The sequence below is a fragment of the Ammospiza caudacuta genome, chromosome 11 (assembly GCF_027887145.1).
Source record: "Ammospiza caudacuta isolate bAmmCau1 chromosome 11, bAmmCau1.pri, whole genome shotgun sequence".
Lineage (NCBI taxonomy): Eukaryota > Metazoa > Chordata > Aves > Passeriformes > Passerellidae > Ammospiza > Ammospiza caudacuta.
In genome coordinates, this window is record NC_080603.1 from 26,012,421 (window position 1) to 26,038,669 (window position 26,249).

The 26,249-nt window shown below is 43.2% G+C and overlaps 1 protein-coding gene across 3 annotated transcripts in view; it reads left to right on the plus strand.

Moving 5' to 3' along the window:
• The first annotated feature begins 407 nt into the window (after window positions 1–407).
• Window positions 408–26,249, plus strand: part of PPM1L (protein phosphatase, Mg2+/Mn2+ dependent 1L) — a 62,534-nt gene continuing 36,692 nt past the window's right edge. For all 3 annotated transcript variants that reach the window (XR_009275159.1, XR_009275160.1, XM_058812274.1), the window contains exon 1: window positions 408–858. Coding sequence is in view for 1 of the 3 variants with exons in the window: in XM_058812274.1 (XP_058668257.1) it covers window positions 460–858 (399 nt within the window). In the remaining 2 variants the exon portion in view is untranslated. The remainder of the gene's footprint in view (window positions 859–26,249) is intronic.

Genomic DNA, 26,249 nt, shown 5'->3' on the forward strand with positions numbered 1-26,249 from the left:
GCCCGCACCGGCGCGCTCCCGCGGGGGCTGCCGGGATTTGTAGTTCAGCGGCGCGGCGGGGGCGGCGGCCGGGACGCTCCGCCCGGGTGGAAGGAGGGCGGGCCGGCGCCGGGCGCGGGGGACACGGGACGCAGGTACCGCGGGCGGCCCTGGCAGCCACCTCCGGACCGAGCGGAGCGGAGCCGAGCCGCGGCGGGCAGCGGCGTTCGGGAGCCATCCGGCGGCGCAGCGCTCGGCGCATCCATCGGCGGGCCCGCGCCCCCGCGGCACGGACGGGGCGCCGCGGGGCCGGGGCGCGGCCGCCGGGAGCAGCGGGAGCGGAGCCGCAGCGAGCGGAGCGGAGCAGAACGGAGCGCGGGGCTCGGCGCTGCCCGGCCGGCCGAGCATGCACTGAGCGAGCGGCCCCGGGCTCGGAGCCGCCCCGCTGCATGCTGTGGGGAGACACGGTCGCGATAATAAATGATAGAGGATACAATGACTTTGCTGTCTCTGCTGGGTCGGATCATGCGTTACTTCTTGCTCAGACCGGAGACCCTGTTCTTGCTGTGCATCAGCCTGGCCCTGTGGAGTTATTTCTTCCACACGGATGAGGTGAAAACCATTGTTAAGTCCAGCAGGGATGCGGTGAAGATGGTGAAGGGCAAGGTGGCCGAGATCATGCAGAATGACAGGCTCGGGGGTTTAGACGTGCTGGACGCTGAGTTCTCCAAGACCTGGGAGTTCAAGAGCCACAACGTGGCTGTCTACTCCATCCAAGGCCGCAGGGATCACATGGAGGACAGGTTCGAAGTAATCACCGACCTGGTGAACAAGACTCACCCCTCCATCTTCGGGATATTTGATGGGCACGGAGGAGAGGCAAGTGCTCAGCTGGAAATAACCAATAATTCAACAACACCAAAAAAAAAGGGGGGGTGCGGGAGGGGGGATGGTCCAAGGCAAGGCGTGGATGTGTTCTCACCCACCAGGTTTGTGTGGTTGTCTTGTACATTGTGGGGAGGGGATTTCCTTGCTTTTTGTCTCTGAGAAAGGGCTGTGTAATCCTCCCTTCCCTTTATCCCTCCTTACCCCTTCCACTCTCAGCACGGCACAAATGTGCCCGTACCCCCTTTGCCCTTTGCAGTAGTAGAGGTTTAATTGAAGGCAAGGCTGCTGGAGGTGGCTCTGACGTGCGTGGAATAACGATGATGAGCACAAACTCCCCGGAGTCATCTTTTGTTACAGCCAAGTGTGCTGTGATGTGATTTTGGCAGCGGGCTGGCTGCTCCCCCGGACACAGCCGGGCTCATCGGCTGAGGTGGAACAGGAGCGCTGCTGGAGGATGCTAAAGTGTGCAAAATGTGCTCTGGGTAATTCCCTGTCCGGGGAGCCGAGCACAGCGCGGTGTTTGGGAATTGTGTTTGGGAGTTTATGTCATTAAAGCGCGCTGGAGGGAAGGCAGCAGAGCCGGCATCGTGGCGCTCGGGGCTGGGCGACCTCGGCGCTCTGCCGGGCACGCTGGTATCGGGGTATTCCGGGGCTTTGTGGATGACAAATGTTGGAACTGCAGCTTCCTCTGCCTTGAGGATGTGGTGCTGCCACGCAGCTCTTGGTGTGGCACAAGGCACGCGTTTCGTAACTGTGGGCAAGGACGAGGAGTTCGTCCTTGTGTGGCAAAGCAGCTCCGGCTGGCTGTGAGGGAACCCGCTGGGGTGATGGGAGAAACGCTGGGAATTTTCCGTGAGGGAGGGTGTTCCTCCAGATCCGAGAGTCCAAATCCTTCCTGGAAAAGCTCTGGCAGTGCCCAGGCACTCACGGGGCACAGGGGTGGCAGCTGCTGCCCTGCTAAACCTGGAAGGGCTCCTGGAAAATCCAGGCCCTGGGCTCGGCTGCCAGGCTTGGGAAGGAACCTGGGCTCTCCTCGCAGCGTCAGCTCTTTGGCCCCCTTTAAATTAACGCAAACTCTTTGGGTATTGAGGATTGTCGGCTTCATAAAAAACGCTGAGCTCTGTTTTGGGGGTATTCTGTCTGATTTCAGGTGAGCACAGCAGTGCCAGCTCCTCCTGGCATTCCCAGGCCAGTTCCCTGGGCATGGAGGAGCACGGCTGGCGATGTCTGTGGAACACGGGTGGCAATGTCCGTGTGTCCCAAAGCATTCCCAGCTTTTTTCCAGGAGCCCTGAGCAGTTCCTTGGGGCCATCTGGCTCCTTTGTGCCCGGAGGAAGGTGCCGGGCTGTGCCTTTGTGTGAGCTGAGTTTCCTTGTGGGAACCGAGCAGCCCAGACAATTGGGGAAATATCCGAGTGGTGTTTTCAAACAGAGCGCTCCGAGGCTGTGGGATCCCGGCTGAAAGGGGGATCTGATTTCTTTCATTAATTTTGTAGCTTGCCCTGCACGAGATGGCGAGCTGAGGGTATTGAATAACCCCCAACCAACGCAGGGAATGTTGGCATCTCGCTAATGTGCCCCGTGGATATTGCCTGCTTTGTTGGGCATCTTGAAATTCCATCCATGGCACGCATTAATGCTGGACCCGTGGAAAACTCATTGGCCTTTTGTATTCTGCTTCCTCAGAACTTGCTCTGATGGATTCAGTGGCAAAGTACAGGCAGGTTTTTAATTTTGAAAGGTTCAGCAGAACTCTCCACAGATCTTTTCTAAATTTAGTGGTTTATAAATGTACCCGTCTCGCATCTGTTATTCATAATGGAATCCTAAGTGTTCTTCATGGCCTTTACTCCTACAAAAATAAGTTGAGGACCTAATTAGTTTTGAGTTTTACATTTTAGGTAAAACTGTTCAGAAGAACATGAAGTGTGTGCTGAGCATACAGCAAAAAAAAGAAGAACTAATGAGGAACAGTTTTTATTCCTAGCAGGTTTTGAGTAGAAAGCGAGAGAAGAAATAAAAATTGATGCTCTTATTTAATCCCTCGTACATAACACTACATTTTGTGTCTCTATTTGAATGGGGGTTTTGTATGTCTTAATTTATTTTCATTTTTTATGAACATCAAATACTCTGTGAAACACTTCATCTACGCACTTAGCGAAGCCTTTGTGAAGGTTAAATTTTCCATATGGGCTCCCATTAAATTTCTTTATGTGTATTTAAAGAATAAAGAACAGCTGATCCCTGGGGTTACGTGTGAAACAAACTGTTCTGTATGGGGAGAAATTTGTTTTTTCAAACAGCCAATACCAGAAATGAGATGCCAGATTAATTATTTGCAGCTATATGCAAGGGAGCCTGTCTCCATTAATTACTTCCTGCCACATCCCATTGAAGTGGAAGGATGGAGGAGCGTGATTCAAGCAGCTTCAATTACTGTGCACTGCTAATTTATGAAGATTTCTGAGCTTTCATATCACCAACATTTTGCATAAATTCTACTTTTCTCTTATGTCATTTCCTCTTCCAGCTTCCAGTTTTAGCCAGGATAGGTTGGCAGACATTGCTTTGGATTTTGTGGGTGGCTTGAGAAGGGAGCAAGCAAAAATTATTAATGCTCTAGTTTGGTGCAGTAACTTCTGAAAGGCAAGAAGATTTCAGAGAGAAAATTGGATGTGGGGTGTGTAGTGCAGTCTTTTATTGAAGGTTAGTTTCTTGGAGAAACTTCTTTTATTAAAGGTTAATTTCTTGGAGATATAACGGTGATGATGATGATGATAATAATAATGATGATGATGCAGAGCAGGTAGAGGTGAAAGAAGAGACCTTTCTAGATCTTCCTTTCGTCTTTCTGGATTTAGAAGGAATAAAGAAAAGTTGCTGCCTGTTGTCTCACTGATTGACTTTGGCCAAAGGATCATCCTTCAAGGTGACTTAACTTAGAAAAAAAATTCTGTTCTCTCATCAATTTCTTTTTAAGGTTTAAAAATGGCTTGAGTGCTTTTCTTTTTCTTGCCCTTTTCCCTTTATTTAGGAATTTTGGGGCTGTCCAGGCTGGAAGATGGAGCACTATCAAACTCTACAAATGACCAAATAACAAATGATGAGCTGGGAAACTGAGCAGAGGAAAGGCTGGCTGCTTAATGAGAGTGATTTCCCTATTTTAACTACCATTTACTCTCAAATATTTAAGGTTTAAGCACGCAGTTTAATGAGATCTCAGCATTAGACAAGGGCAAGATAGCTCAGCTCCCATCTGCAGTTTTATAGTTATGGCTCTGCTGTAAATCATTGGTTTTTTCCTAACCCTGTGGGGTGAAGGTTTTAAAAATAATTATGGTAATAGATAGTACCTTCCTCTGCCTGGGCTTGTTTGCAGTTGTAAACGGATGTGGGAAATTACAGCTCGGTAACTGTCTCATAAAAAAATGTCTCTTTTTTATTTCCCTCCACCTCCTGAATGGGGACGTGGCGAGACTTGTCCCTCATGATGTGTAGCTGTGGGGAAGACCTTTTTCTGCCTGGAATAATTGGGCTCTGGAGCTGCTGAGCCAGTGGTTTAGGATGGAAAATACACATTTTTATTTTTATTTTTTATTCCCAGCACAGGGAAAGGCTGGGGAGCTGGGATGGGGAAGGAGAGAACGGTGCGGGGCTCAGGACCCTGATATCAGCAGCACCAAGTGCTGGCTGAAGTCTCTGGTTACTGATTAACTGAGAAAGACACCAAAAAAAAAAGGGAAAAAAAGAAAGGGAAAGGTCAGAAGATAACGGTGGAGAGTCCTGAGGAGCTGGTGTGAGGCTGTGGAATGGGAATGCTGAGGTGAGGCCTGGAGGAGAGGGCACTGTGCCAGCTGTGTTTGAGTAAAGCTGCTGTGCATTCCAGCCCAGCTCTCTGATCCTGACAGCAGAAGGTGTTTGTGCTGTGCTGAAACAAGAGAAAGCTGCCATTTTCACAATTTAGTTCATTTTTTGGGGTTTTTTTAATCTGCTAATTCTCATTCCAGCCCCATCCCTGTGATGCTGAACTACTTAAGCAATGTCAGCAATGAAAATTTATCTATCAGGCTTTTGAGTCAAGGCCATTCAGGACTGATGGCTTGGGATTTTATAAAAGGTGGGAATAAATCAAACACAGGCTTTGGAGTTTCTCTGGATGTTACAGCCCAGTTGTAAGAAGAAGTCTTTGAGGGTTTGCAGTTTTTAAACAGAAACTGCCAGCATGGTTTTCCTTTTATAGTAACTTCCTTTGGTTTCTAATCTAGAATCTATTGCAAAGTGCCCAAATGTTTGAATAAATATTTACATAGGTGAGGTCATGGTGGTAGGCAAGTCCCAAATCTGCTTATGAATTCCCCTCCAGTGGCCTAAAACACAAGTCAGAAATGATCTACAGGAACATTCCTGTCATTTTGTTCAGTTTATCCAAGTTTTATTCTTGCATATCATGCTCCAGGATTATGATTTTCAGCCTACAACACCATACTGATTCGATTCAGGGTTAAACTCTACGCTCATTTGCTGTACAAAAATTGATTAAAATGCTGTAAAAAGCTGTAATTGGAAGGAGGGACTTTAATTGCTGCCATTCAGGGCTGTATCATTGGGTGTAGGATTGAGCCTTTTTTCAATTCTGATAACAATCAAGAAGCCAATTAATTTTTAATGTGTTTTGCCAGCTTTGTTTTAATCGGTGTGTTTCCCTGTCTGGGCTCTCAGGTTGCCAACAGATTGCCACTGGTTTAATGAAATCAATTTTGATTATGAGAGGCTTTCAGATTATGAAAGTCATTGAAGTTTTCCCCATGAACTTGAGGAACTCAGGACTCCTCCACGGGACGTGTCCCTGTTGGGAATTGCTGTCAATGGGGAGGAAACAATCTTGGAGCAGTGGGATTTTATTCATTTCTGTCCCTAGCTCAGGAGTTTGGGTATTTTTGTGTGAGAGAAAAAAAAAAAAAAAAAAATTCAGGTCCTCTGTCATGTGGGTTAATTAAACCAGCAGATTGCTCTGCCTCCAGTGTGGCGTTTCCAGCAGCTCTTTTGGAGCACAGTAGGATTTCTCCTCCCTCCCTTTTTGCTAGAAACCCAAATATTTACGGTGTAAATTGTGCCTTAAAGCTGTGATTTGGCTTCTGGCAGTTTCACTTCTGAAACAATCTCCTGGCACGTGGTTGCTGTGTTGTGCTGCTGGCTGGTTGCTGCTGGTGGCTGCAGTTTCCTGCAGCAGTTTTGGCACTGTGGCCATGTCCCATGCTCGTGGCAGGATTCCCATGCGCTGCTTTTGCCACTTCTCAGTTTTTTATTCATTTTTTCAGCACTTTTCAGCCCTGCCCCTCTTCAGCTGGGGTTTTGTGTCTTCCTCAGCACGCAGGTGTTGCCTGCTCCGAAGTGAAATTCCAGCTTTCCTCAGCCTCAGCAGCCTTTGGACACGTTGATCTGCTCAGAAATGAGTGGGACTGTGCTGTGAGATGAGCCAGGTTTGGGGATCCAGCACTGGAAGTGTCCAAAGGCTTTGGAGCATCTTGGTCTAGTGGGAGATGTCCCTGCCCCTGGTATGGGATGGGTTTTAGGGCCCCTTCCACCCCAAAGCAGTGTAGGAAAGGCAGTGCAGAGGAACCTGGCACTCATTTTTCTCAGGTCTCAAGGTTTAGTTCTTGCTCTTCCTTCAGAGCACAGCACAGAAACCCTGACAGATCTGGGAAAAGGAACAAAATGCTCGTGTGCTCCTCCTGCTTTGAATCTCTGCCCTTGCAGGGAGACTTCCAAACCTAATTTAAGGGCAGCAGCTGCTCTAATTGTGAACAGAAAGTCACACGCCTCTCGCTCCAGTTTTTCACTCAGTAATTTTTGGTAAATTCTCCAAGTTTAAGTAAATTCAGCCCTTTGGGCCCTACTGCACCCCCTGCTCTGTGCCCCACACAGACTCCTCACCCCCATTCCTCATCCCTGCTGGTCCTGTGGCCACTCTGCTGTCCCTCATCCCTCAAACCCTCAGGGAATGCTGTGTCCCAAGGAGCTGTGCCCATTCCAGGTCCCCTGGGATAGATTTTGCTCTTTAAAACAGATTTTGGAACTCCAGTTCCCCCTGGCTGCCCCTCCTGGAGCTCAGGTTCTCCAGATCCCAGCCCAGCTGGCCAGACCAGTTCCTCTGGCCCAACCCCAGCCCAGGAGCTCTCCCATGTAGGAGATGGTCATCAGCACTTAATGACTATTTCTTTATGAGCCTGTAGAGTTTCACTTCACCCAGAAGGTCAGGAAACAGCAAAAGCAATCCCAAAAGGGAGTTTTCATCCTGGCAAAAATGTCCAATGCTGGATCTCCAGGCTGTTGTAATATGTGTGTAAAATCAAGAGTTGTAACAAGCTGCAGATTTTTTTTCTCTCTTTTGGACTGTTTTATCTGCTTTTACTCCTGTTTTTTAGCTGGTGTTTAACACTTCAATGTTAAACACTGGTGGTTTTATTAAAGCAGTTTAAAGCTTGTGCCAAAAGTAGGTTTAATTTGAAAGCAGCATGGCTTTGAAAAAATGCAAATTTCATTACAGTTTATGAGAGAAGAAAGGTTTGCAGGTGCCAGAATACTGACAAATACTCAGGGTAAGTGAGACTGGTGAGAATGGTAAATTTTAGTTGAAATAATTGCTCATTCATGCCGTGAAATTGATGTCTATATGGCAAATACAGCCTGGACCAGATCAGGCCTGATCCAGGAAGGATCAAGGGGAATATTTTGGTCCTGCTAAAAACCAGAAATAACAGAAAGCTGTTGTTAAGAGCAGACTCTCAGCTCTGGAGTGGTTTGCCATCAAATAATGTAGATGGAGGAGAAATCCACTTTTCTTTCTGCTCCTGTGGAAAAGCCATCCCAGAAAAGCAGCTGGTGGTGGAAACACTGAGCTGGGATCTTGGGATTGGGGTGTGGGGTGAGGAGCAAAGGGGACGGGGGAAAGAGGGGTGAGAAAAGGGGACGGGGGAAAGAGGGGTGAGAAAAGGGGATGGGGGAAGGAGGGGTGACAACAGGGGACAGGGGAAAGAGGGGTGAGAAAGGGGAGAAGGGAAAGAAGGGTGAGAAATGGGGACAGGGGAAGGAGGGGTGAGAAAAGGGGAGAAGGGGAAAGAGGGGTGAGAAAAGGGGAGAAGGGGAAAGAGGGGTGAGAAATGGGGAGAAGGGGAAGGAGGGGTGAGAAAAGGGGACAGGGCGAGAGGGGTGAGAAAAGGGAAGAAGGGTGAGAAAAGGGGAGAAGGGAAAGAGGGGTGAGAAAAGGGGAGAAGGGGAAAGAGTGGTGAGAAAAGGGGAGAAGGGGAAGGAGGGGTGAGAAAAGGGGATGGGGAGAAGGAGGTGTGAGCAGAGTAGAAAAAGAGAAAGGGATGAGCAGAGTGGACAAGGGAAAAGAGGGGTGAGCAGAGTAGACAAGGGCAGAGTGGAAGGAAGGATGAGCAGAGTGGACAGAAGGAAGGTGGAATGAGCAAAGGGGACAAGGGCAGAGAAGAACGAGCGTCATTGTTTGGGTTAAGCCCATCCCCACGCCCCGAGAGCAGTGAGGTAGCACAAAGGACCGTCCTGCTGCTCCTGGCTGTGATGCTGGAACATCTCCTGCTCTCATCATGTGTGACCCTCCCAGCTGTGGGAGCAGTGACATCTCCAGCCACGCGATCACGGGGTGTTCTCACTGCTGAGCCACATCACAGTCAGCCACGGCTCCTCATGTGGGCAAACCTCAAAGCTCCCCTGGAGAAATGAGCACTTATTTGCATTTACTTTCAGCACCAAAATGTTATCCCTTGCAGATTTGCTCATTGTCGTAAGTGTTGATAAAGCCTTTTTTATTTTTTTGCCTCTGAATCCCCTTCAGGGGTAAACATCTGATTTTATTAAGTTCTGTTATAATAGCTGAAGCTGTCATACAGTGCTGCTTTCAATCAATATGCTTTTTTATGTAATAAATCTCTTTACTTTTCATTCTCTTCCCGAAAGAAAACTGCTGGAGGGTGTGAAACATTTCTTCTGGGGGAAAAGTGCGTGGTCCATAATACAGCTCTGTGCTGTGCCACTACTTTAAACTTCATTTTAAATGGGAATGTGATTTATTTCCAGGTAATCTGTGCATGCACTGCATTTTCCCTGGAATGTGTGCTCCCTCCAGACAAACACTGAGCTATTGAAATATCTGATTGTGGTTGGCATGAAATAAAATCTCTGTCCAAAGCTGTGTGCTTCAGGAATGAAGTGTGGGAGTAGGAGGAAGGGGAGAAAGAACACGCTTGTCTCTTTAGTGTTCTTGATGTTTATACCCCTGAGCTTTCATCTGCTTTCGTGCTTTGCAGAGTGAATGGTGTTTTTCTGATTTTTATAGCTTTTGTTTTATTGCTCAAGTGTTTTTGGAGATGTCTAAGACATTATGTAGGATGTAGAAGGTGCTTTTCGTGCTGGGTTTTTTTTTTAACGTGGGATATATGTGATGTGGTTCCTGTGGTTTTATTTCTGCTGGCAAGCAGGGAAGTTGGGCAGCAGTCTGGATAATCCCACCAAACAAAACTAATTTTTCATGTGGTATTTATTCCTAATTATCTGAAGTTTGGCTGTTTATTACTGTGGGAGAAAAGGGGAACCACAGCTGAAGTTTGGCCCTTTATTGGTGTGGAAGGAAAGGGAAATCCTGGCTGAAGGTTGGTGAAAAAAGGGAAACCACATCTGAAGTTTGGCTCTTTGTTGGTGTGGAAGAAAAGGGGAATTAGAGCAGCAGAAGCAGCAAAAACCAGTCTCCAGCTCCCAAGGAGGAGAGAAGCAGCAGCCCTGGGAAGGAGACAATCCCAGTTCCCCAAAGTGGAGTTAACTCAGGGATGTGCACTTTGGTGGGAGATGCCAAACTGGTGGAATCCATCCAACACCTGAGGGGCTGGATTTGTTTTAGGCGATTCCTGAGTCAGGATAATCCTGGTTTTATTTGGTGCTGGATTTGTTTTAGGTGATTCCTGGTCAGGCTGATCCTGGTTTTGTTTGGTGCAGGATTTTTGTGTGTGGAGATTCCTGGGTCACGATGATCCTGGTTTCCTCTCAGAGCTGGATTTGTTTTAGGTGATTCCTAGATCAGGATGATACTGGTTCACTCTTGTTGCTGGATTTAGGTTGTTTTAGGTGATTCCTGTGCCAGGATGATCCTGGTTTTATTTGATGCTGGATTTGTGTGTGAAGTGATTCCTGAGTCAGGATGATCCTGATTTTATTTGGTGCTGGATTTGTGTGAGAGGTGATTCCCATGGTCAGACTGATTCTGGTTTTGTTTGGTGCTGGATTTTGATTCCTGGTCAGGCTTATCCTGGTTTTGTTTGGTGCTGGATTTGTTTTAGGTGGTTCCTGCTCAGGATTATCCTGGTTTTGTTTGGTGCTGGATTTTGATTCCTGGGTCAGGATAATCCTGGTTTTGTTTGGTGCTGGATTTGTTTTAGGCGATTCCTGGTCAGGCTGATCCTGGTTTTATTTGGTGCTGGATTTGTTTTAGGCGATTCCTGGTCAGGCTGATCCTGGTTTTGTTTGGTGCTGGATTTTGATTCCTGGGTCAGGATAATCCTGGTTTTGTTTGGTGCTGGATTTGTTTTAGGCGATTCCTGGTCAGGCTGATCCTGGTTTTCCCTCAGAGGCTGGGGAAGCAGCCAGCCCCATGTTTTGGCATCTCTCCTTTGCGGCTCTCCAAGCAGCCCTTGCAGTGCTGTAACCCCGGGTGTTTTGGGCACTAAACTTTGCCCTCTTTGTTTCTGCCACATCTCTGCCGTGCTGGCACAAATTCCAGCCTGAGCTGTTGCTCAGGACAGAGGAACAAAGAGTGGGAGCAGCTGCCGTGGTGCCAGTGCCAGTTGGCATCAGCCAGCAGAGAGAGCCCCAGGCAGCCCCCATCAATATCAATATTAACATAAAACTGCTTCATCCACAGAGAATTCGGGGTGACACACCCTCATTCTCCTCAGTGTTTGGTGCTGTCATATAAAAACCATCCCCGAATTTGACTTTTGAAAAGCCTGAGGACTGCAGTCTCAGGAGTGGCTTGGGCGTGAAGCAGTGAGGGAACTCTCAGAGGGATGAGCGTTGCATGAAGGGTTTGTAATCCTTGGCAATTAGGAAATTGTTGCTGAGGTTAATGGGGATATTATTTTTAACTTTGAGGGCAGGAGTAATCTCCTGCCTCTGGGATAGAATCGTTTCAATCAGTGCTTTAAATAAGCACTTTCTGGGATGGTTTAAATTGACAAACATTCAAATCATCAACCTGAATTCTTTTTTAGCTGTTATGTACCCTGATATATTCACATTATTTTTATTTTGCATCGAGGCAGAATGGTATTTACTACCAGTGTTTAGTTGTGTCAGGTTGGCCGTTTTTCCCTGTTTTTTTCTTTTTTGTGGATATCATTACTGTAAATAAAAGCAGAATGAAAAGCTAAATGAGAAGCCAAATACTGTGATGAGATCAGGAACCTTCTCCTCAGGCTCCATTTATAACTGGAATTGTAGACAGACAAGAATTGGAGATAATTCTGCTCAAAGTAACCACATCTTCAAAGAAAATGATGGCAAAATAATAATTTATTTTTAAAAACCACAATTTTTTCCTGCTTTTAGGAGAAACTCCTAGGGGCTGGTTACCACTCTTTTTTCTTTAACCTTCAGAGGAAAACACGTGCTGTTTACATCTGTAATTCCAATTAATTGTCATATTAGGGGGATAGATTAGGGTATATTCTCGAGATTTGAGAAATAAATTTCATTAATAGTTTTATTTTTGAACAATTTAAAAAAAAAAAGGTAACTTAACATTCATTCTTTCAGGTGTGATTATTTTCAATATCCCAGGCCATGTGAACCGCTTGCAGTCAGTAAACATTTTAATTAGATTTTTTAAGGTGATAGAGTATATTCTCGGGCATTGAGAAATAAATTTTTGTTAATAGTTCTACTTTTAAACACCTTTTTTTTTTTAAAAGAAGCAATTTATTTGCCCTTTTTGTGTTGTATCACAGCTCGGGGCAGTAACTGCACACGGGTTCAGGCTGCAGCACTGCATGTGATGAGTAGAAAAATATTCCAAATAAATTTAGGGAATAACTTGGGATGCTTTGGAGCACTCCAGGCTTTTGAGCTGCCTCAGTTGGACTTTGTGTATTTTAAAGTGTCCAAGTAAACATTCACTCTTCCAGGTGGGATTATTTTCATTATCCAAGGCCATTTGAACCTCTTGCAGTTACTAAACTTTTTATTTAGATTTTTTTAAGGTGATAGAGTATATTCTCAGGCTTTGAGAAATAAATTTTTGTTAATACTTTTACTTTTAAGCAACTTAGAAAAAAAAAAAAGGCAACTTATTTGCCTTTTTGTGTTGTATCACAGCTCTGGGCAGTAGCTGCACACAGGGTCAGGCTACAGCACTGCATGTGATGAGTAGAAAAATACTCCAAATAAATTTTAAAAATCTCTTGGGATGTACTGGATTACTCCAGGCTTTTGAGCTGCCTCAGTTGGAGTGTGTGTATTTTGAAGTGTCCCTGTAAACATTCATTATTCCAGGTGTGATGATTTTCATTATCCGAGGCTGTCTGAACCTCTTGCAGGTAGTAAACATTTCAATTAGATTTTTTAAGATTATATTCTTAGATTTTTAAGAATATACTCTCAGGCTTTGAGAAATAATTTTTTATTAATAGTTTTGCTTTTAAACAACTTTTGTTTTTTAAAGGCAACTTATTTGCCTTTTCATGTTGCATCACAAGGGTCAGGCTGCAGCACTGCATGTGATGAGTAGAAAAATATTCCAAATAAATTTAGGGAATAATTCAGGATATGTCGGAGCACTCCAGGCTTTTGAGCTGCCTGAGTTGGTGTGTTCTGGAGTGTCCCTGTAGGCATTGCCCTGAGAGCTGAGCTGCAGGCAGAAGAGCCAAGGAAGGAGTTTGCAGCTGCAGATGGGGAGGAGTTGTCTCAAGTGCAGCTTTTAAAAGCTTTTTTGGCACAGTGGTGTCCATCTTATTACGGAGAGACCTGCCTGGGAGGGAGGATGGTGTGGGTGAGTAACAGGAGAGGCTGTAACCTCAAACCTATTATAGAAAAGAGATATTTTTACTGGAATGTTTTGTTGCTGAGTTTCCCAGCACCTGCAATTGGCAGGAGAGCTAAACACAATTCCAGTGGCAAACACCATTCAACTGAGACTTTTTTTTTTTAATACAAAAATTGAAAACTTTGTGGTTTTTTTTCTGTCTCAGTGGCTTTAATTGACCTCCCTGGGCCTCTGATTGAAAGCCTCTCAAAAGTGGGTCACAAAAACATGTTCTACCTCTGTGAACAGGTGTTTCCAGCTCATTTTACAGGCTCAAATTTCTGCTTATGTCTCTTGGCTGCTCTCACACGAGTCAGGATCACAACTGAAAATAGAAATTTGTAGCCCCTCTCTTGTTTTCTCCCACAGGCAACTGCTCCTTTATTTATTTGTTTTTTGTGAGACTCCCCCTGTGTGCCTTCTGTTATTTAATGTGACACCAGCACCTTCCTGCTGGGCTCTGCAGGCCCCAGGTGCTTTGTTTAATGGGATTATTAAGAAATTAATGGCACCTAAGACAGGGCAGTTCCAATTCTCATTCCAGATCGTGGACCTGGGTGGTTTTTTCACACCAAAATGAGAAACCCTGGTTTGAACCTGGGCCAAACCTTGAGCTGTTGGGCGTCTTTTAGATGCATTTTGGTTTGAAACAGTTAAAAAAATGATCTAAATAGCCAGGCAGGGGTGGGGAAGTGGGGATTTCTGATCCCTGCCTTTCTCTTATGTGCAGAATTTGTGGCATTATGGACACCACAAAAAGAGCTTGACTTCTTCATTTATCACAAAATGAACTGAAGCTCTCAGCAGCCCAGAGAGGTTTGAGGGAAAGTTTAAACAACAACAGTGAAGCAAGAAAAGTCTTTTCCTTTCTAGAAGTGTGGTGGTTTCAGGACGCCCACAAGTGAATTAACGCCAGAAGTGAATTAATCCCAAAAGTGAATTTACCCCAGAAGTGAATTAATCCCAAAAGTGAATTTACCCCAGAATTTCAGCCCTTTTTTCTGAGAGCATCACCCCTGTGCTCACCTGGCCCTGGGAAAAGAACTTGCTGTTCCCTCTCCTTGCAGCAGGAGCCTTTCCATGCAGGCAGGATTTGGAAAATTTGGAATAATTTTCCCTCTCTGGAGCAGCACAAAGGAGAATCTGCAGGAAATGAAAGTGTTGCCTGTGGCTGAAGGGCTGCAGGTGCTGCAGGGTGGGTTCCTGGGGTTGAACTCTTTCTTCTCTCTCATTTTCTGCTCTTGTTTAAAACATGCCCTGGAAAAACTCAAAACCTCCTGGAAGCTTTTGATCCAACTCCTCAGAGAATGGGGATGTGGGCATGGGCACTGAGCTCTGATTTAAATAAAGAATTAAAAAAGTTAAATTAGGGAACATAACAGGGTTTATGATTCTGATGAAAACGCCCCAGAAGATCGAGTTAAGTGGTTTTTTGGTTTTCGCTTTCAAAGTTCCCTTAATAAAACATTTAAAGCCTCCAGATCTGTCTTGAATGAAAGTTGTGTATTGCAGGAAAACTGCTCTTAGCAGTGAGGGGCGTTTCAAGGTGACCAGGGACGAGTTGGGAACAATAAAAAAAATTAAATTAATTACATTGTGGGTGAGGCTGCCTGTGTTTTATCCTCCCTCTGCACAGCCACATGAGGACAGGAAATCCAATGAAGAAAGCTGAGCAGGATTTTGTTATTGCCTAAAGCTTAGACAACTCCACACCACAGGAAAGAACCTCCAGGCATTATTTTTGTGCAGCAGGAACTGGTGACATGTTAGGGGGAAAAAAGGAAACAAAGAGAGAGATAATGAATGGTCAAAAGCAGCAAATATGTATATTTTGTAGGGAGAAGTAATTAGAGGTAGGAATGAGCTCCCGCTCAGCCCTGGGCTGCCAGGGGATCTCAGCTCCCCAACAACCAGTTTGAAAACACATCAGAGGTGCCTTTTTTCCTGCTCTCATTAAGCTCCGGCAGCCAGGGATGGCATTATCGAAATGTCAGGGTTCAAGAGGCTGCCAGGAAAGGGCTCAGAGCAGGGAAATGCATCCAGGCACTCCAGCACAGCTCTTGGTGCTCTCCTGTGTCTGCAGGGGCACCTCCAGGCAGCACAGCTCCCATCCCATCCCTGGGCATCTGGAACAGCAAGCTGGAAATGTGGAATTGTCACTGTGGGAGCAGCTGGAAATGGGAATTGTCACTGTGGGAGCAGCAAGGTTCAGCTGGAAATGTGGAATTGTCACTGTGGGAGCAGCTGGAAATGGGAATTGTCACTGTGGGAGCAGCTGGAAATGTGGAATTGTCACTGTGGGAGCAGCTGGAAATGGGAATTGTCACTGTGGGAGCAGCTGGAAATGTGGAATTGTCACTGTGGGAGCAGCTGGAAATGTGGAATTGTCACTGTGGGAGCAGCAAGGTGGAAATGTGGAATTGTCACTGTGGGAGCAGCAAGGTGCAGCTGGAAATGTGGAATTGTCACTGTGGGAGCAGCAAGGTGCAGCTGGAAATGTGGAATTGTCACTTGGGAGCAGTTGGAAATGTGGAATTGTCACTGTGGGAGCTGCAAGGTGGAAATGTGGAATTGTCACTTGGGAGCAGCTGGAAATGTGGAATTGTCACTGTGGGAGCAGCAAGGTGCATCTGGAAATGGGAATTGTCACTGTGAATCAATAAGGTGCAGCTGGAAATGTGGAATTGTCACTGTGGGAGCAGCAAGGTGCAGCTGGAAATGTGGAATTGTCACTGTGGGAGCAGCAGGGTGCAGCTGGAAATGTGGAATTAGCTGGAATTGTCACTGTGCCCTGTCCTGTGCACCAGGCACAGGGCAGTGATCACTGCATCACTCAGGGGTGACAGTTATCAATATAATTATCAATATCCCAAGCCATGGGAACCTCTTGGAGTTAGTAAGCATTGTATTTGGAATGATAGAGTATATTCTCAGACTTTGAGAAATAAGTTCTGTTTATAGTTTTACTTTTAAACAACTTTTTTGGTTTTTTGTTTTTTTTAAGCAACTTATTTGCCTTTTTGTGTTGTGTCACAAGGGTCAGGCTGCAGCACTGCATGTGATGAGTAGAAAAATACTCCAAATAAATTTAGGGAATAATTTAGGATATATTGGAGCACTCCAGACTTTTCAGCTGCCTGGCTTGGAGTTTGAGTTTTCAGAAGTGCCCATGTAAGCATTCACTCTTTTGGGTGTGATTATTTTCAATGTCTGTGGCCATTTGAACTTCCTGGAGTTATTAAATATTTTAATTAGATCTTCTCTGCATCAATTGGATAAGAGTGGAGCTGCTGTAAATTGCAGCTGGATTCCAGAGGGGCCAAAGCCAGGCTGGGTTGAAGTGCCAGGTGCATTCCTTGGATACCTGGCACTGAAAATGGGGCTTTTTTATCCCTGCATTCCTCTTTTATGTGCAGAATTTATGGCAGTAAGGGACAGCACAAAAAGAGCTTGACTTCTTCATTTATCAGAAAATAAACTGAAGGTCTGAGCAGGCCAAAGGAGGTTTGAGGGAAAGATTAAAAACAACAGTGAAACAAGTAAAATCCCCTTTCCTTTCCTTTCCTTTCCTTTCCTTTCCTTTCCTTTCCTTTCCTTTCCTTTCCTTTCCTTTCCTTTCCTTTCCTTTCCTTTCCTTTCCTTTCCTTTCCTTTCCTTTCCTTTCCTTTCCTTTCCTTTCCTTTCCTTTCCTTTCCTTTCCTTTCCTTTCCTTTCCTTTCCTTTCCTTTCCTTTCCTTTCCTTTCCTTTCCTTTCCTTTCCTTTCCTTTCCTTTCCTTTCCTTTCCTTTCTTCCTTCCCTTCCCTTCCCTTCCCTTCCCTTCCCTTCCCTTCCCTTCCCTTCCCTTCCCTTCCCTTCCTTTTTTCTTTCCACAATCAATTCATTTGTTAATAGAATTCTGGTAAAGATAAGAATATCTGGGTTAAATTCTGCTCTGTGTGAGCGATTTCAGTACTAATTACTCATTCTGTGGGTATTACATTTTCTTATTTTACATGCAGCTTTTTAAATCCTTATGTCTCAAAAACCTGAATTCTAAAAGGAATTAAACAATCTGGATTTAGATGGTTTTGAAGCACAGGCATGGAGGTTTGCAAAGCACAATCTCTGGATTTCATCACAGTTAGCAATGCTTTTTTCTGGACGAGGAATTTGCATAGAAATTCATGTCATGAATCAAGCATGGGGAGAAGCATTTGTGGGTCACTGTGGGGATGTGAACAGCAGCAGCTCCAAAATGCTCCTTTTCTTGGATTTCTACCCTGAAAATACATTTAACAGAGGTTTATGAACAGCTGAGAGGGATCATCTATAAAGTAAAACCAGTTCTTACCTCTGGATTGTTTCAGAGATAACCTGAGCAGTCTGGGCCAGTGGAATGAGGTGATCTTTAGGATCCTTCCTAACCCAAGCTGTTGTAGGATCAGTGATATTTAATTTATTTATTGTCATAGGAATCCAAACTGACTGTAAGGGATGCTCATCCTCCCATCCTTGCTGTGCCACGGCAGCTGCAGGTGGGAGAGCTCCTTGGAGTAACTTTTTGCTCCCATTTTGTAAAGGTTGCTCAAAACTTTGCCCTGAAATTGAAATTCATCAATTTTTCAAATTTTCCCACCCGGGGCAAAAAGTGTAGCTTTATGTTGGCTGGATAATGCATGGCTCCCTGCGTGTGATCCTGCTGCTGCTTTCCTGGCAGGGCATTGGTCTGGAGGAGATGGAAACAGAACCTGGAGACCAAAAAATCCCAAAATTTCATCAGGATGTGAGGAGAACACAGAGAGGCTGAGGCTGCAGCTGGATCCAGCTCATCCCTGTGGTTTTTTGGGGTGTCCAGCACTGCTGCTTGTCCTCTCCTGGTTCTCCCAGCTGTGTTTGCTGGAGCTGACAGAACTGGAGTGGAATGACAACAATTCCTGATGCAGGGAACGCCCTGGGACCTGTCCAGAGCCTGCTGAACTCGTGGGTGTCACTGCAGCAAAACAAAAACACAGGGAAAATACAGGGGAAAACCCAGCTGAACAAAGCTTGGGGCCTTATGGAAGAAAAAGTGGAGATTTCTGTGGCAAAAATTAAAAATACCCCAAGGAAACCTCGTGATGCTTCCCCAGCTACAGGAGGTCCCTCTGAAAAGTTGCATTTTGAATTTATCAGAGCCAAATGTCAGGAGTTGAAGTCAAAACCATGTGGGAAATGAAAAATCTGTGGGCACTGTTGGTGTTTAGGTCTATTAGTCAAGAGGACCTGGAAGATTTGTTGTTTTAAAGTGTTCCAAGTGCAGAATGGGATTGGGGCGTGAGAGGCTGAGCTCTGTGATGTTCCTGCCTCCAGAATGGGGTGCTGATCCCAAACCTCCCCTCGCTGATCCTTCCCGGGGCAAAGCACAGCTTGCTCTCCAAATATTTTGAGTAGCTGCTGTAAACATGAGCCTTTAAATCCATTTTTGGGTTTATTAATTATTTATTTACTGGATAGCGCTTTGCAAACTTCTCTGTTCGTGCTTCAAAACCATCTAAATCCAGATTGTCAAATTCCATTTAGAATTATTTATTATTGTTGGATTTATTAGCCCCCATCTGGAATTAATCCTGTCTTAAGATATTAATTCTCTTCAGAGAAATAATGCAGTTTAATTTTTAAAATGTGGATGTGATCATATTCATTTTATACTTATTTCATATTCACTTTATACTGACATTATATTCATTTAATACTTACTTCATACTCATTTTATACTCATTTCATACTCATTTTACTGTCATACTCTGATTATTTGATCTTCCTCAATCCCAATAAATAACAGGGAAATAAATAACATTTCTTGTAATTCTTTAGGGTTGTTTTGAGGTAATGACCATCCTGTGGCAAATCTTGATTGCACATTTCTTTCTTGAAAAATTATAGTGTTCGAAAAACTTGCAGTTATTTTCACACTGAAAGAAAGTAGAAAAGAAGAGAAAATTCTGCTGAAGTTTAAAGGATGTTAATCTCTAAGAACTGCAGGTTAAGTCTCCATTTGATTCTTACTTACTGTACCAAAACCGTGTTGTTATTACTGTTTTAAGTTTCTGAACTTAAAATTATTATTATTATTATTATTATTATTATTATTATTATTATTTAAGTTTCTGAACCTCTGTAGAAAACATGCAGATTAAACTGTTTCTTTAATTTTTAATTTTTAATTTAATTTTTCTGAGCAGCTGTGTTGCAAGCAAACATCTCATTCCAAGACCATGGAAATACACTTTTTGGGAATGACCATCACAGCTGTGATGCAAACTGGAGCAATTTCCTATCAGAGCAAGAGCGCCTGCAAATTAATCTTTTTTTTAAATATATATAGAAATGAAAACAAATTGAAACAAACCCGTAATTTGATAATATTTTGACTGGGTGAGCAGTTTCCTTCAGCCCTCAGCAGCCCAGTATAAATAAAACGCCAGAATTGCTGTTCCAGGAGGTGTCTGCAGCAGGAGCTCTTTGGGATGAGATTTTGCTCCTTGTTTTTCCTGGCAGAATTAATGGGATTTTATTCCCCATCTTTTTTTTTTTTTCCTTTCTCCTACATAAAAACCTGCATGGTTGTGTGCAGCCCTCATCCTGTGATGGAAAAGGGAGAAAATTCCCATTTCTGGGAGCCCCTCCAGTGTCCTGAGTGCGACAGCACATCCCAGTGATGGTCACAAATAACCCTTCCCTTGGGCTGCCTTGCCAGGGAGAAAATATTCTTTACGCTGCATAAAACCCACTTGGTATTCTTAAATATGCATGAAATTAAACAGATATTTCTCCCAAGGCAGGGGTTCTGTACAGAGAAATAAATGCTCTGCAAGAGATGGTCCTTGCTTTCCCTGCCGTGGAGAAAAGCTGCAGCAGGAATGTTGGCTAGTAGAAAAAGAAAAGTTTATATGTCTGAATTTTGGAGTTCAAATATTAGACACAATTATGGAAAACTTCAGCGTGGGTTGTGGTGGATCTTTTGGAGGAGTGCGTTGTAGTTTCTTTAAAAAGAAGGAAAATTATGAGAAAGGACTTCAGTACAGGACAAGTGGAAAATCCCCGAGTGCAGAGGGTGAACCCAGCTCAGGATATTCCATCCCAGGAAATAGAATATTCCAGGTGTCATCAGGAAATAGGATATTCCAAATATGACCAGGAATTCTGCTATTCCAGGTATCACCAGGAATTCTGCTATCCCAGGTATCACCAGGAATTCTGCTATTCCAGGTATCACCAGGAAATAGAATATTCCAAATATGACCAGGAATTCTGCTATTCCAGGTATCACCAGGAATTCTGCTATCCCAGGTATCACCAGGAATTCTGCTATTCCAGGTATCACCAGGAATTCTGCTATCCCAGGTATCACCAGGAATTCTGCTATTCCAGGTATCACCAGGAAATAGAATATTCCAGGTATCACCAGGAATTCTGCTATTTCAGGTATCACCAGGAATTCTGCTATTTCAGGTGTCACCAGAAATAGGATATTCCAGGAATTTGGATATCCCAGGTAGCACCAGGAATTCTGCCCCATTTCCAGCCTCCTGCTTTGGTGCCTCATGGAAGAAGAAGTGTGGATTTCTGTAGCAAAATTAAAAATGCTCCAAGGAAACGTTGTGGTATTTCCCCAGCTAGCAGAGGTCCCAACCCTGCTTTGGGTTTACAGTCAGGGACTCATTTCTGCCCAATCTCACCAAAACCTGCCCCAACCTCTCTGCATTTCCAGCCTGGGTTGCAGAGGTTCCACGAGGCTGACATTTAATTTACCTGCCCTGGATTGCTTTGCATCAACACACAGCTCCTAAAAATCCTCCAGTGCAGGATTCACCCCATCCCTGCCCTTTCCTGCCTGCCCTGCTCCTCCTCCTGCTGTTTCTGGCCACTCAAAACTCTTCAGCTGAACTTTCCTCCCTCTGCCAGGTTAATTCTCCCTGGGTTTTGCTTCCTCCTCTGCGCTAAAAACAAAAAAAGGGGGATGGCATTCCTAATTCCACAGTTCCCCTGGGTGCTGTCCTAATAAAAACCCAGCAGGGCAGACTGAAATGAGGTTGGTTTGTGCAGGTGGGTTGGCTCTGCCTCTGCAAGTCTAAAAAATTTCTGTGGTTTGGGGGTTTTTCTTGTTTGTGGGCTGCTTTGTGAGGGGAAATAAGCAGAGAAAAGCCCTGGAGCTCAACCCCAGCTGTTGTGTGTACAGTGCAATTTGCTGAAGTGTAAAAAAATTATGAAGAAGTAAAGGGAAAAAGGGGGGGAATATATATGTGTAATATACATTTTTATATTTTATATAAATTATATATATATAAAATTTTAACTTTTATATACTATATAATACATAGTATATAATATATAGTATATAATATATTCTATATAATATATTCTATATGATATATAATATATTCTATATAATATATTCTATATTCTATATAATATATAATATATAATATATAATATATAATATATAATATATAATATATAATATAATATATTCTGTTATATATTCTATATAATACATCATATATAATATAGTATATAGTATATAGTATATAGTATATAGTATATAGTATAGTATATAATATATATAATATAATATAATATATATTATATATGCTATTATAAATAAATAATCATATATGAAATTATATATAATATTATATAATATAATATGTGATACATATTATATATTATAATATTAATATTATTGATATTTATATAATTAATAAATAATTGTTTCTTTAATATTAATGTTTAGCTATTTCTGTGGATATATAGATAAACAAACAAAATATAGATACTTGGGGTTATTTTTTATAATATATATATATATCCACTGAAATCAGCTAAATCCAGGGATCAGATCAGATCTCTGGAACTGGAGGAGCCCCAGGCAGGAGCTTGCTTGAAGGACCTGGGTTTTACTGGGTTTTATTTTTCAGCTGAAACTACATGAGTTCATTTATTCCAGAGAGGTGACTGAACCTATAAAAATGGCTTGAAATTATTGAAATTTCTGCTCAGCTTAAACCCAACTCTGTGTGTGCAGCTTTGGATGTGGGTGGTGTTTGCAGAGTTAAAGTGAATTATTCTTTGTTTTAGTCTTTATTTTATCGGTGGTAACTTTGATGTGAGGGGCAGCTCATGGAGACAGGGTGGCTGAAATAAAACAGTTTGGTTCTGGAAAAGCTGCCAGTGAAAAAGAATGGGAATTTTGGGGATAAAAGGCTCCCTGAGGGATCTGGGATGGTGTTTGTGTGCCAGGTCACTGCACCTGGCTGGGCTCTGAAGTGAGGGAATGGTGATAAACTCCCAATAAATCAATAATTCTGTGCTGTGTTATTCCAGCATCTTTATTTGATTTGTGTTGCAAACCACTCCAATATTTCTCTTTTTTATTTATTTGACAGTGCTACCACTATAAATTAAGCTGGGGGGAGAAGCTGGAGCTCAGCTGCTGCCCTCATCAAGCCAATACTGAACACATCAATAATTTCAATATATCAATAACTTCCATCTTACTGAAATGCCACATTATTCCATTTCTTTAGCACATTTTTGTTCTCTTGGCCTCGTGGCTTGCACTTCCCACATCCTCACCATCCCATTTATTTTCATTTTTCAATGGAAAATGTGTCCAATTCCAAATGGGCCTTTTGTGCTTCCTGACCTGTTTGGCATCATCTCAGCCACATTTCTGAATTTGTAATTGCTTTCATGTGAAAGCAGCCGTCCCATTTGATGTTTGCTCCTTGAAAAGCCACAGATAATCTAATAATAGCTGGAAGTTTGCTAAATAAGGCTCTGCCCAGCACATTTTCTTGTTGCAATAAAGATGTGTTAATTACTTTTGCTCTCTCTTTGCTCTCCTGGTATTGGTGGAAATCAGCTCTGATCTGATGAGTCTGGGGACCCAAGGGGCTGAACCCAATCAATGGTTGGATAATTTATTTATAAAAAGAAATCTGTTTATTTTTAAAGTAATTGTCCAGGCTGTTTTCAGGTGAATTTTTGTCTATTTAAGTGTGTCTGTCTGCAGTGGAATCAGTCTGGGCAATGATATTTATTTAATGATATTAAAGGCTCCTGATTGCTCTGATGAAAATTATGACTAAGATGAGGCAGAATGCAACAAAAGGGAAATCTTTTCATAATTATTAAAATAATTAAATAATAACTAAATAATTAAGATAACTAAATAATTAAAATAGCTAAATAATAAAAGAAATAAATAATTAAAATAAATGAAAATAAATAAATAAATAATAAAAATAAATAATGAAAATTAAAATAAATTAAAAATAAATAATAAATATAATTAAATCTTTTTAAAATATCCATTTTTAAAGGCAATACAATTAAGATTATTCTATTAGTAAATAACTTCCATGAAGGAAACCCTAATTTGTGCTGCATTCATGTATATAAAAGGGAGTACAAAAGAATTCAGGTCCTGAGGAGGAACCATGTTTGCCAGTTTTTTTTAAAGTGCATTTTGCTGGGGTGTGAGATGTTCATTCCCTGCAGGGCTCATCCCACAGGAGGAATTCCTGGATCGGGCTCCCAGGGCAACCCTGTTTGGGTCAGACCCAGATCTGTGGTTTTGTCCCAGTGCCAGGAGTCACCCAGGGAAAGAAAAGCTTCACATCCCACAAATTCCCTCAAATAAATCAGAATAAGTGACAGAAATTACATCACTTGTTCTCTTTCCTGCACATATTTAAGAGAAATGTGCTGCTCATCCTGCCAGATGTGGCAAAAGGAGGAGGGTTTGTTTGTCTGCCTCATCTGCCCCACAGAAAATCTCTTTGGAGGATGATTAAAATAAAATATCATATTTGATTTGAAACCAGGGATGATGTTCACGCAGCAAGAAAACTCTTTTATTAGGAAGGGATATTTTAATAATTGTTTTATTAAATCCCAGCCCTGCCATGGCAGGGACACCTCCCACTGTCCCAGGTGCTCCAGCCCCAGGGTCCAGCCTGGCCTTGGGCACTGCCAGGGATGCAGGGGCAGCCACAGCTGCTCTGGGAATCCCATCCCATTGATCCCATCCATCCCATCCCATCCCATCCCATCCCATCCATCCCATCCCATCCCATCCCATCCCATCCCATCCCATCCCATCCCATCCCATCCCATCCCATCCATCCCATCCCATCCCATCCCATCCATCCCATCCCATCCATCCCATCCCATTGATCCCATCCCATCCCATCCCATCCATCCCATCCCATCCATCCCATCCCATCCATCCCATCCCATCCCATCCCATCCCATCCCATCCCATCCCATCCCATCCATCCCATCCCATCCCATCCATCCCATCCCATCCCATCCCATCCCATCCCATCCCATCCCATTGATCCCATCCCATCCCATCCCATCCCATCCCATCCCAGGGAAGGATCCCCAATCCCCAATATCCCACCCAGCCCTGCCCTCTGTGCCATTCCCCCTGTGCCTTTGACTCCTGATTTATTCCTCTGCTGGAAAAGCTGTTTTTGTGTCCCTGGACAGATTTACTGTTTCCGCACTTAGTCCTACAAATGTGACAGAGGTGAAGAACGAGCTACAGAGTGTGGTTAAATTTTTCCTGTGTATTTCTGCATGAACAAATCCCCTTTTTGTGGCTGTTTGTGGAATTCCCTGCCTGTCTGTGCTCTCCTGGCCCTGCCAGTGAGGACAGTGAGGATTGCCCTGTGTGGCTCCGGGTGCTCTCCCATCAGAGATCTCCTCAGTGGGAGCATCCTCTGACGGAATTCCAGCCAAATCCACATCTCTGCACACCCCCCCAGGCTCCTCCCCAGCACTTGGGAGGGCAGGAGAAGCAAAGAACAACGAGCTGTGTGTGCAGGACAACAAAGCACTGAAATCACCCCAAATCTGCCCGGCGTGGTGTGCTCACAGAGGGGAATTGTTCCTGCACAGCTTTCCCTCTTTATGTCTGTGCCACCCCAGCCTTGCCAGGCCTGCTGTGCTCACAGAGAGCTTTTATTGCCCTGTGGGCACCCAGAAATGGGCTGGGGTCATTCATACCTGCCCTGAAAACTGCATTTCCCCAGCTGTGGGGAGAGGGCAGCAGGGAATTCATCTTGGTGCCCTTGTTTGCAGAGTCACTCTGTCCTGTGCTGCTCTCATTACACCCCTGTGCATTTATTAGGATTTTTGAGTTAAGGTTGTGATTAAATGTGTGAGATTCCTTGATGTTTATTATTTTATTTATATTATATTTATTATTTATTATATATTATTTATATATTATTATTCAATTATTTATATTATTTTTATATATTATTTATATATTTATATATTATAAATATATATTATTTATATATAAATATATACTATATATTATATATTATTTATATTATTTTATAAAGAATACGTTTATAATTGAAATAATAATATTATTTACTTATATAAATATATTATAAAATGTATTTATAATTTATTCATTATATATAATATATAATTATATTTATAATTTATTTATTTATATAGTTTTTTATTTATTTATATTATAGTCTCAAAAATGGTGAGGTTTACAGTAACAAACTAAAAATGGACTTGTATCTCTCTTTCTATAAGTTTTTTTTTAAGGCTAAACTGACTAATTAAGAAGTGACACTTAAATAATTTGGTTTTTTACAAAATATAAATTGTATTGTATTTTTAACTCAATAACTAACAGCTTGTGGCCTGTCATGTGGACTTTTTAATTTAATTACACATTTTCCCTCTTGGCCTCATGGCTTGCACTTCGCACATTCTCACCATCCCATTTATTTTCATTTTTTAATAGAAAATGTATGCAATTCCAAGTGGGCTTTTTGTGCTTCCTGGCCTATTTGGCACCATCTCAGCCAGATTTCTGAATTTATGATTGAAAAGTCAAGGAGCAAACATCAAGTCAAATTTCCTCCCCTTTTCTCCCCTTCTTTTCCCTTTCCTTGTCTCATGAGCACCCCTGTTTTGTGGATAACTCGCGGAGTCCCAGCTGGATGCTCCCAGAGGGGATCCATGGGAATTGTGGAGCTGGGATCAGGCTCTGTTGGTGAAGGAAAATCCACATTTCCTGCTGCCACCCCCATTCCTGCTGAATTGTTCTGTTCTCTTTGTATTTCCACATTCCCACTCCAAAACTGAAGGGATTCACTGGCTGGGGATAAATACTCCCAGCTACCATTAACATTAAATAAATAGAATGGTGAGATTAATCCCATTTTATGTATTATCAAAAGTTTGTTGGTCCTTTTTGTAATCTTACGGAGGAACGGCATCAACCTTTCTC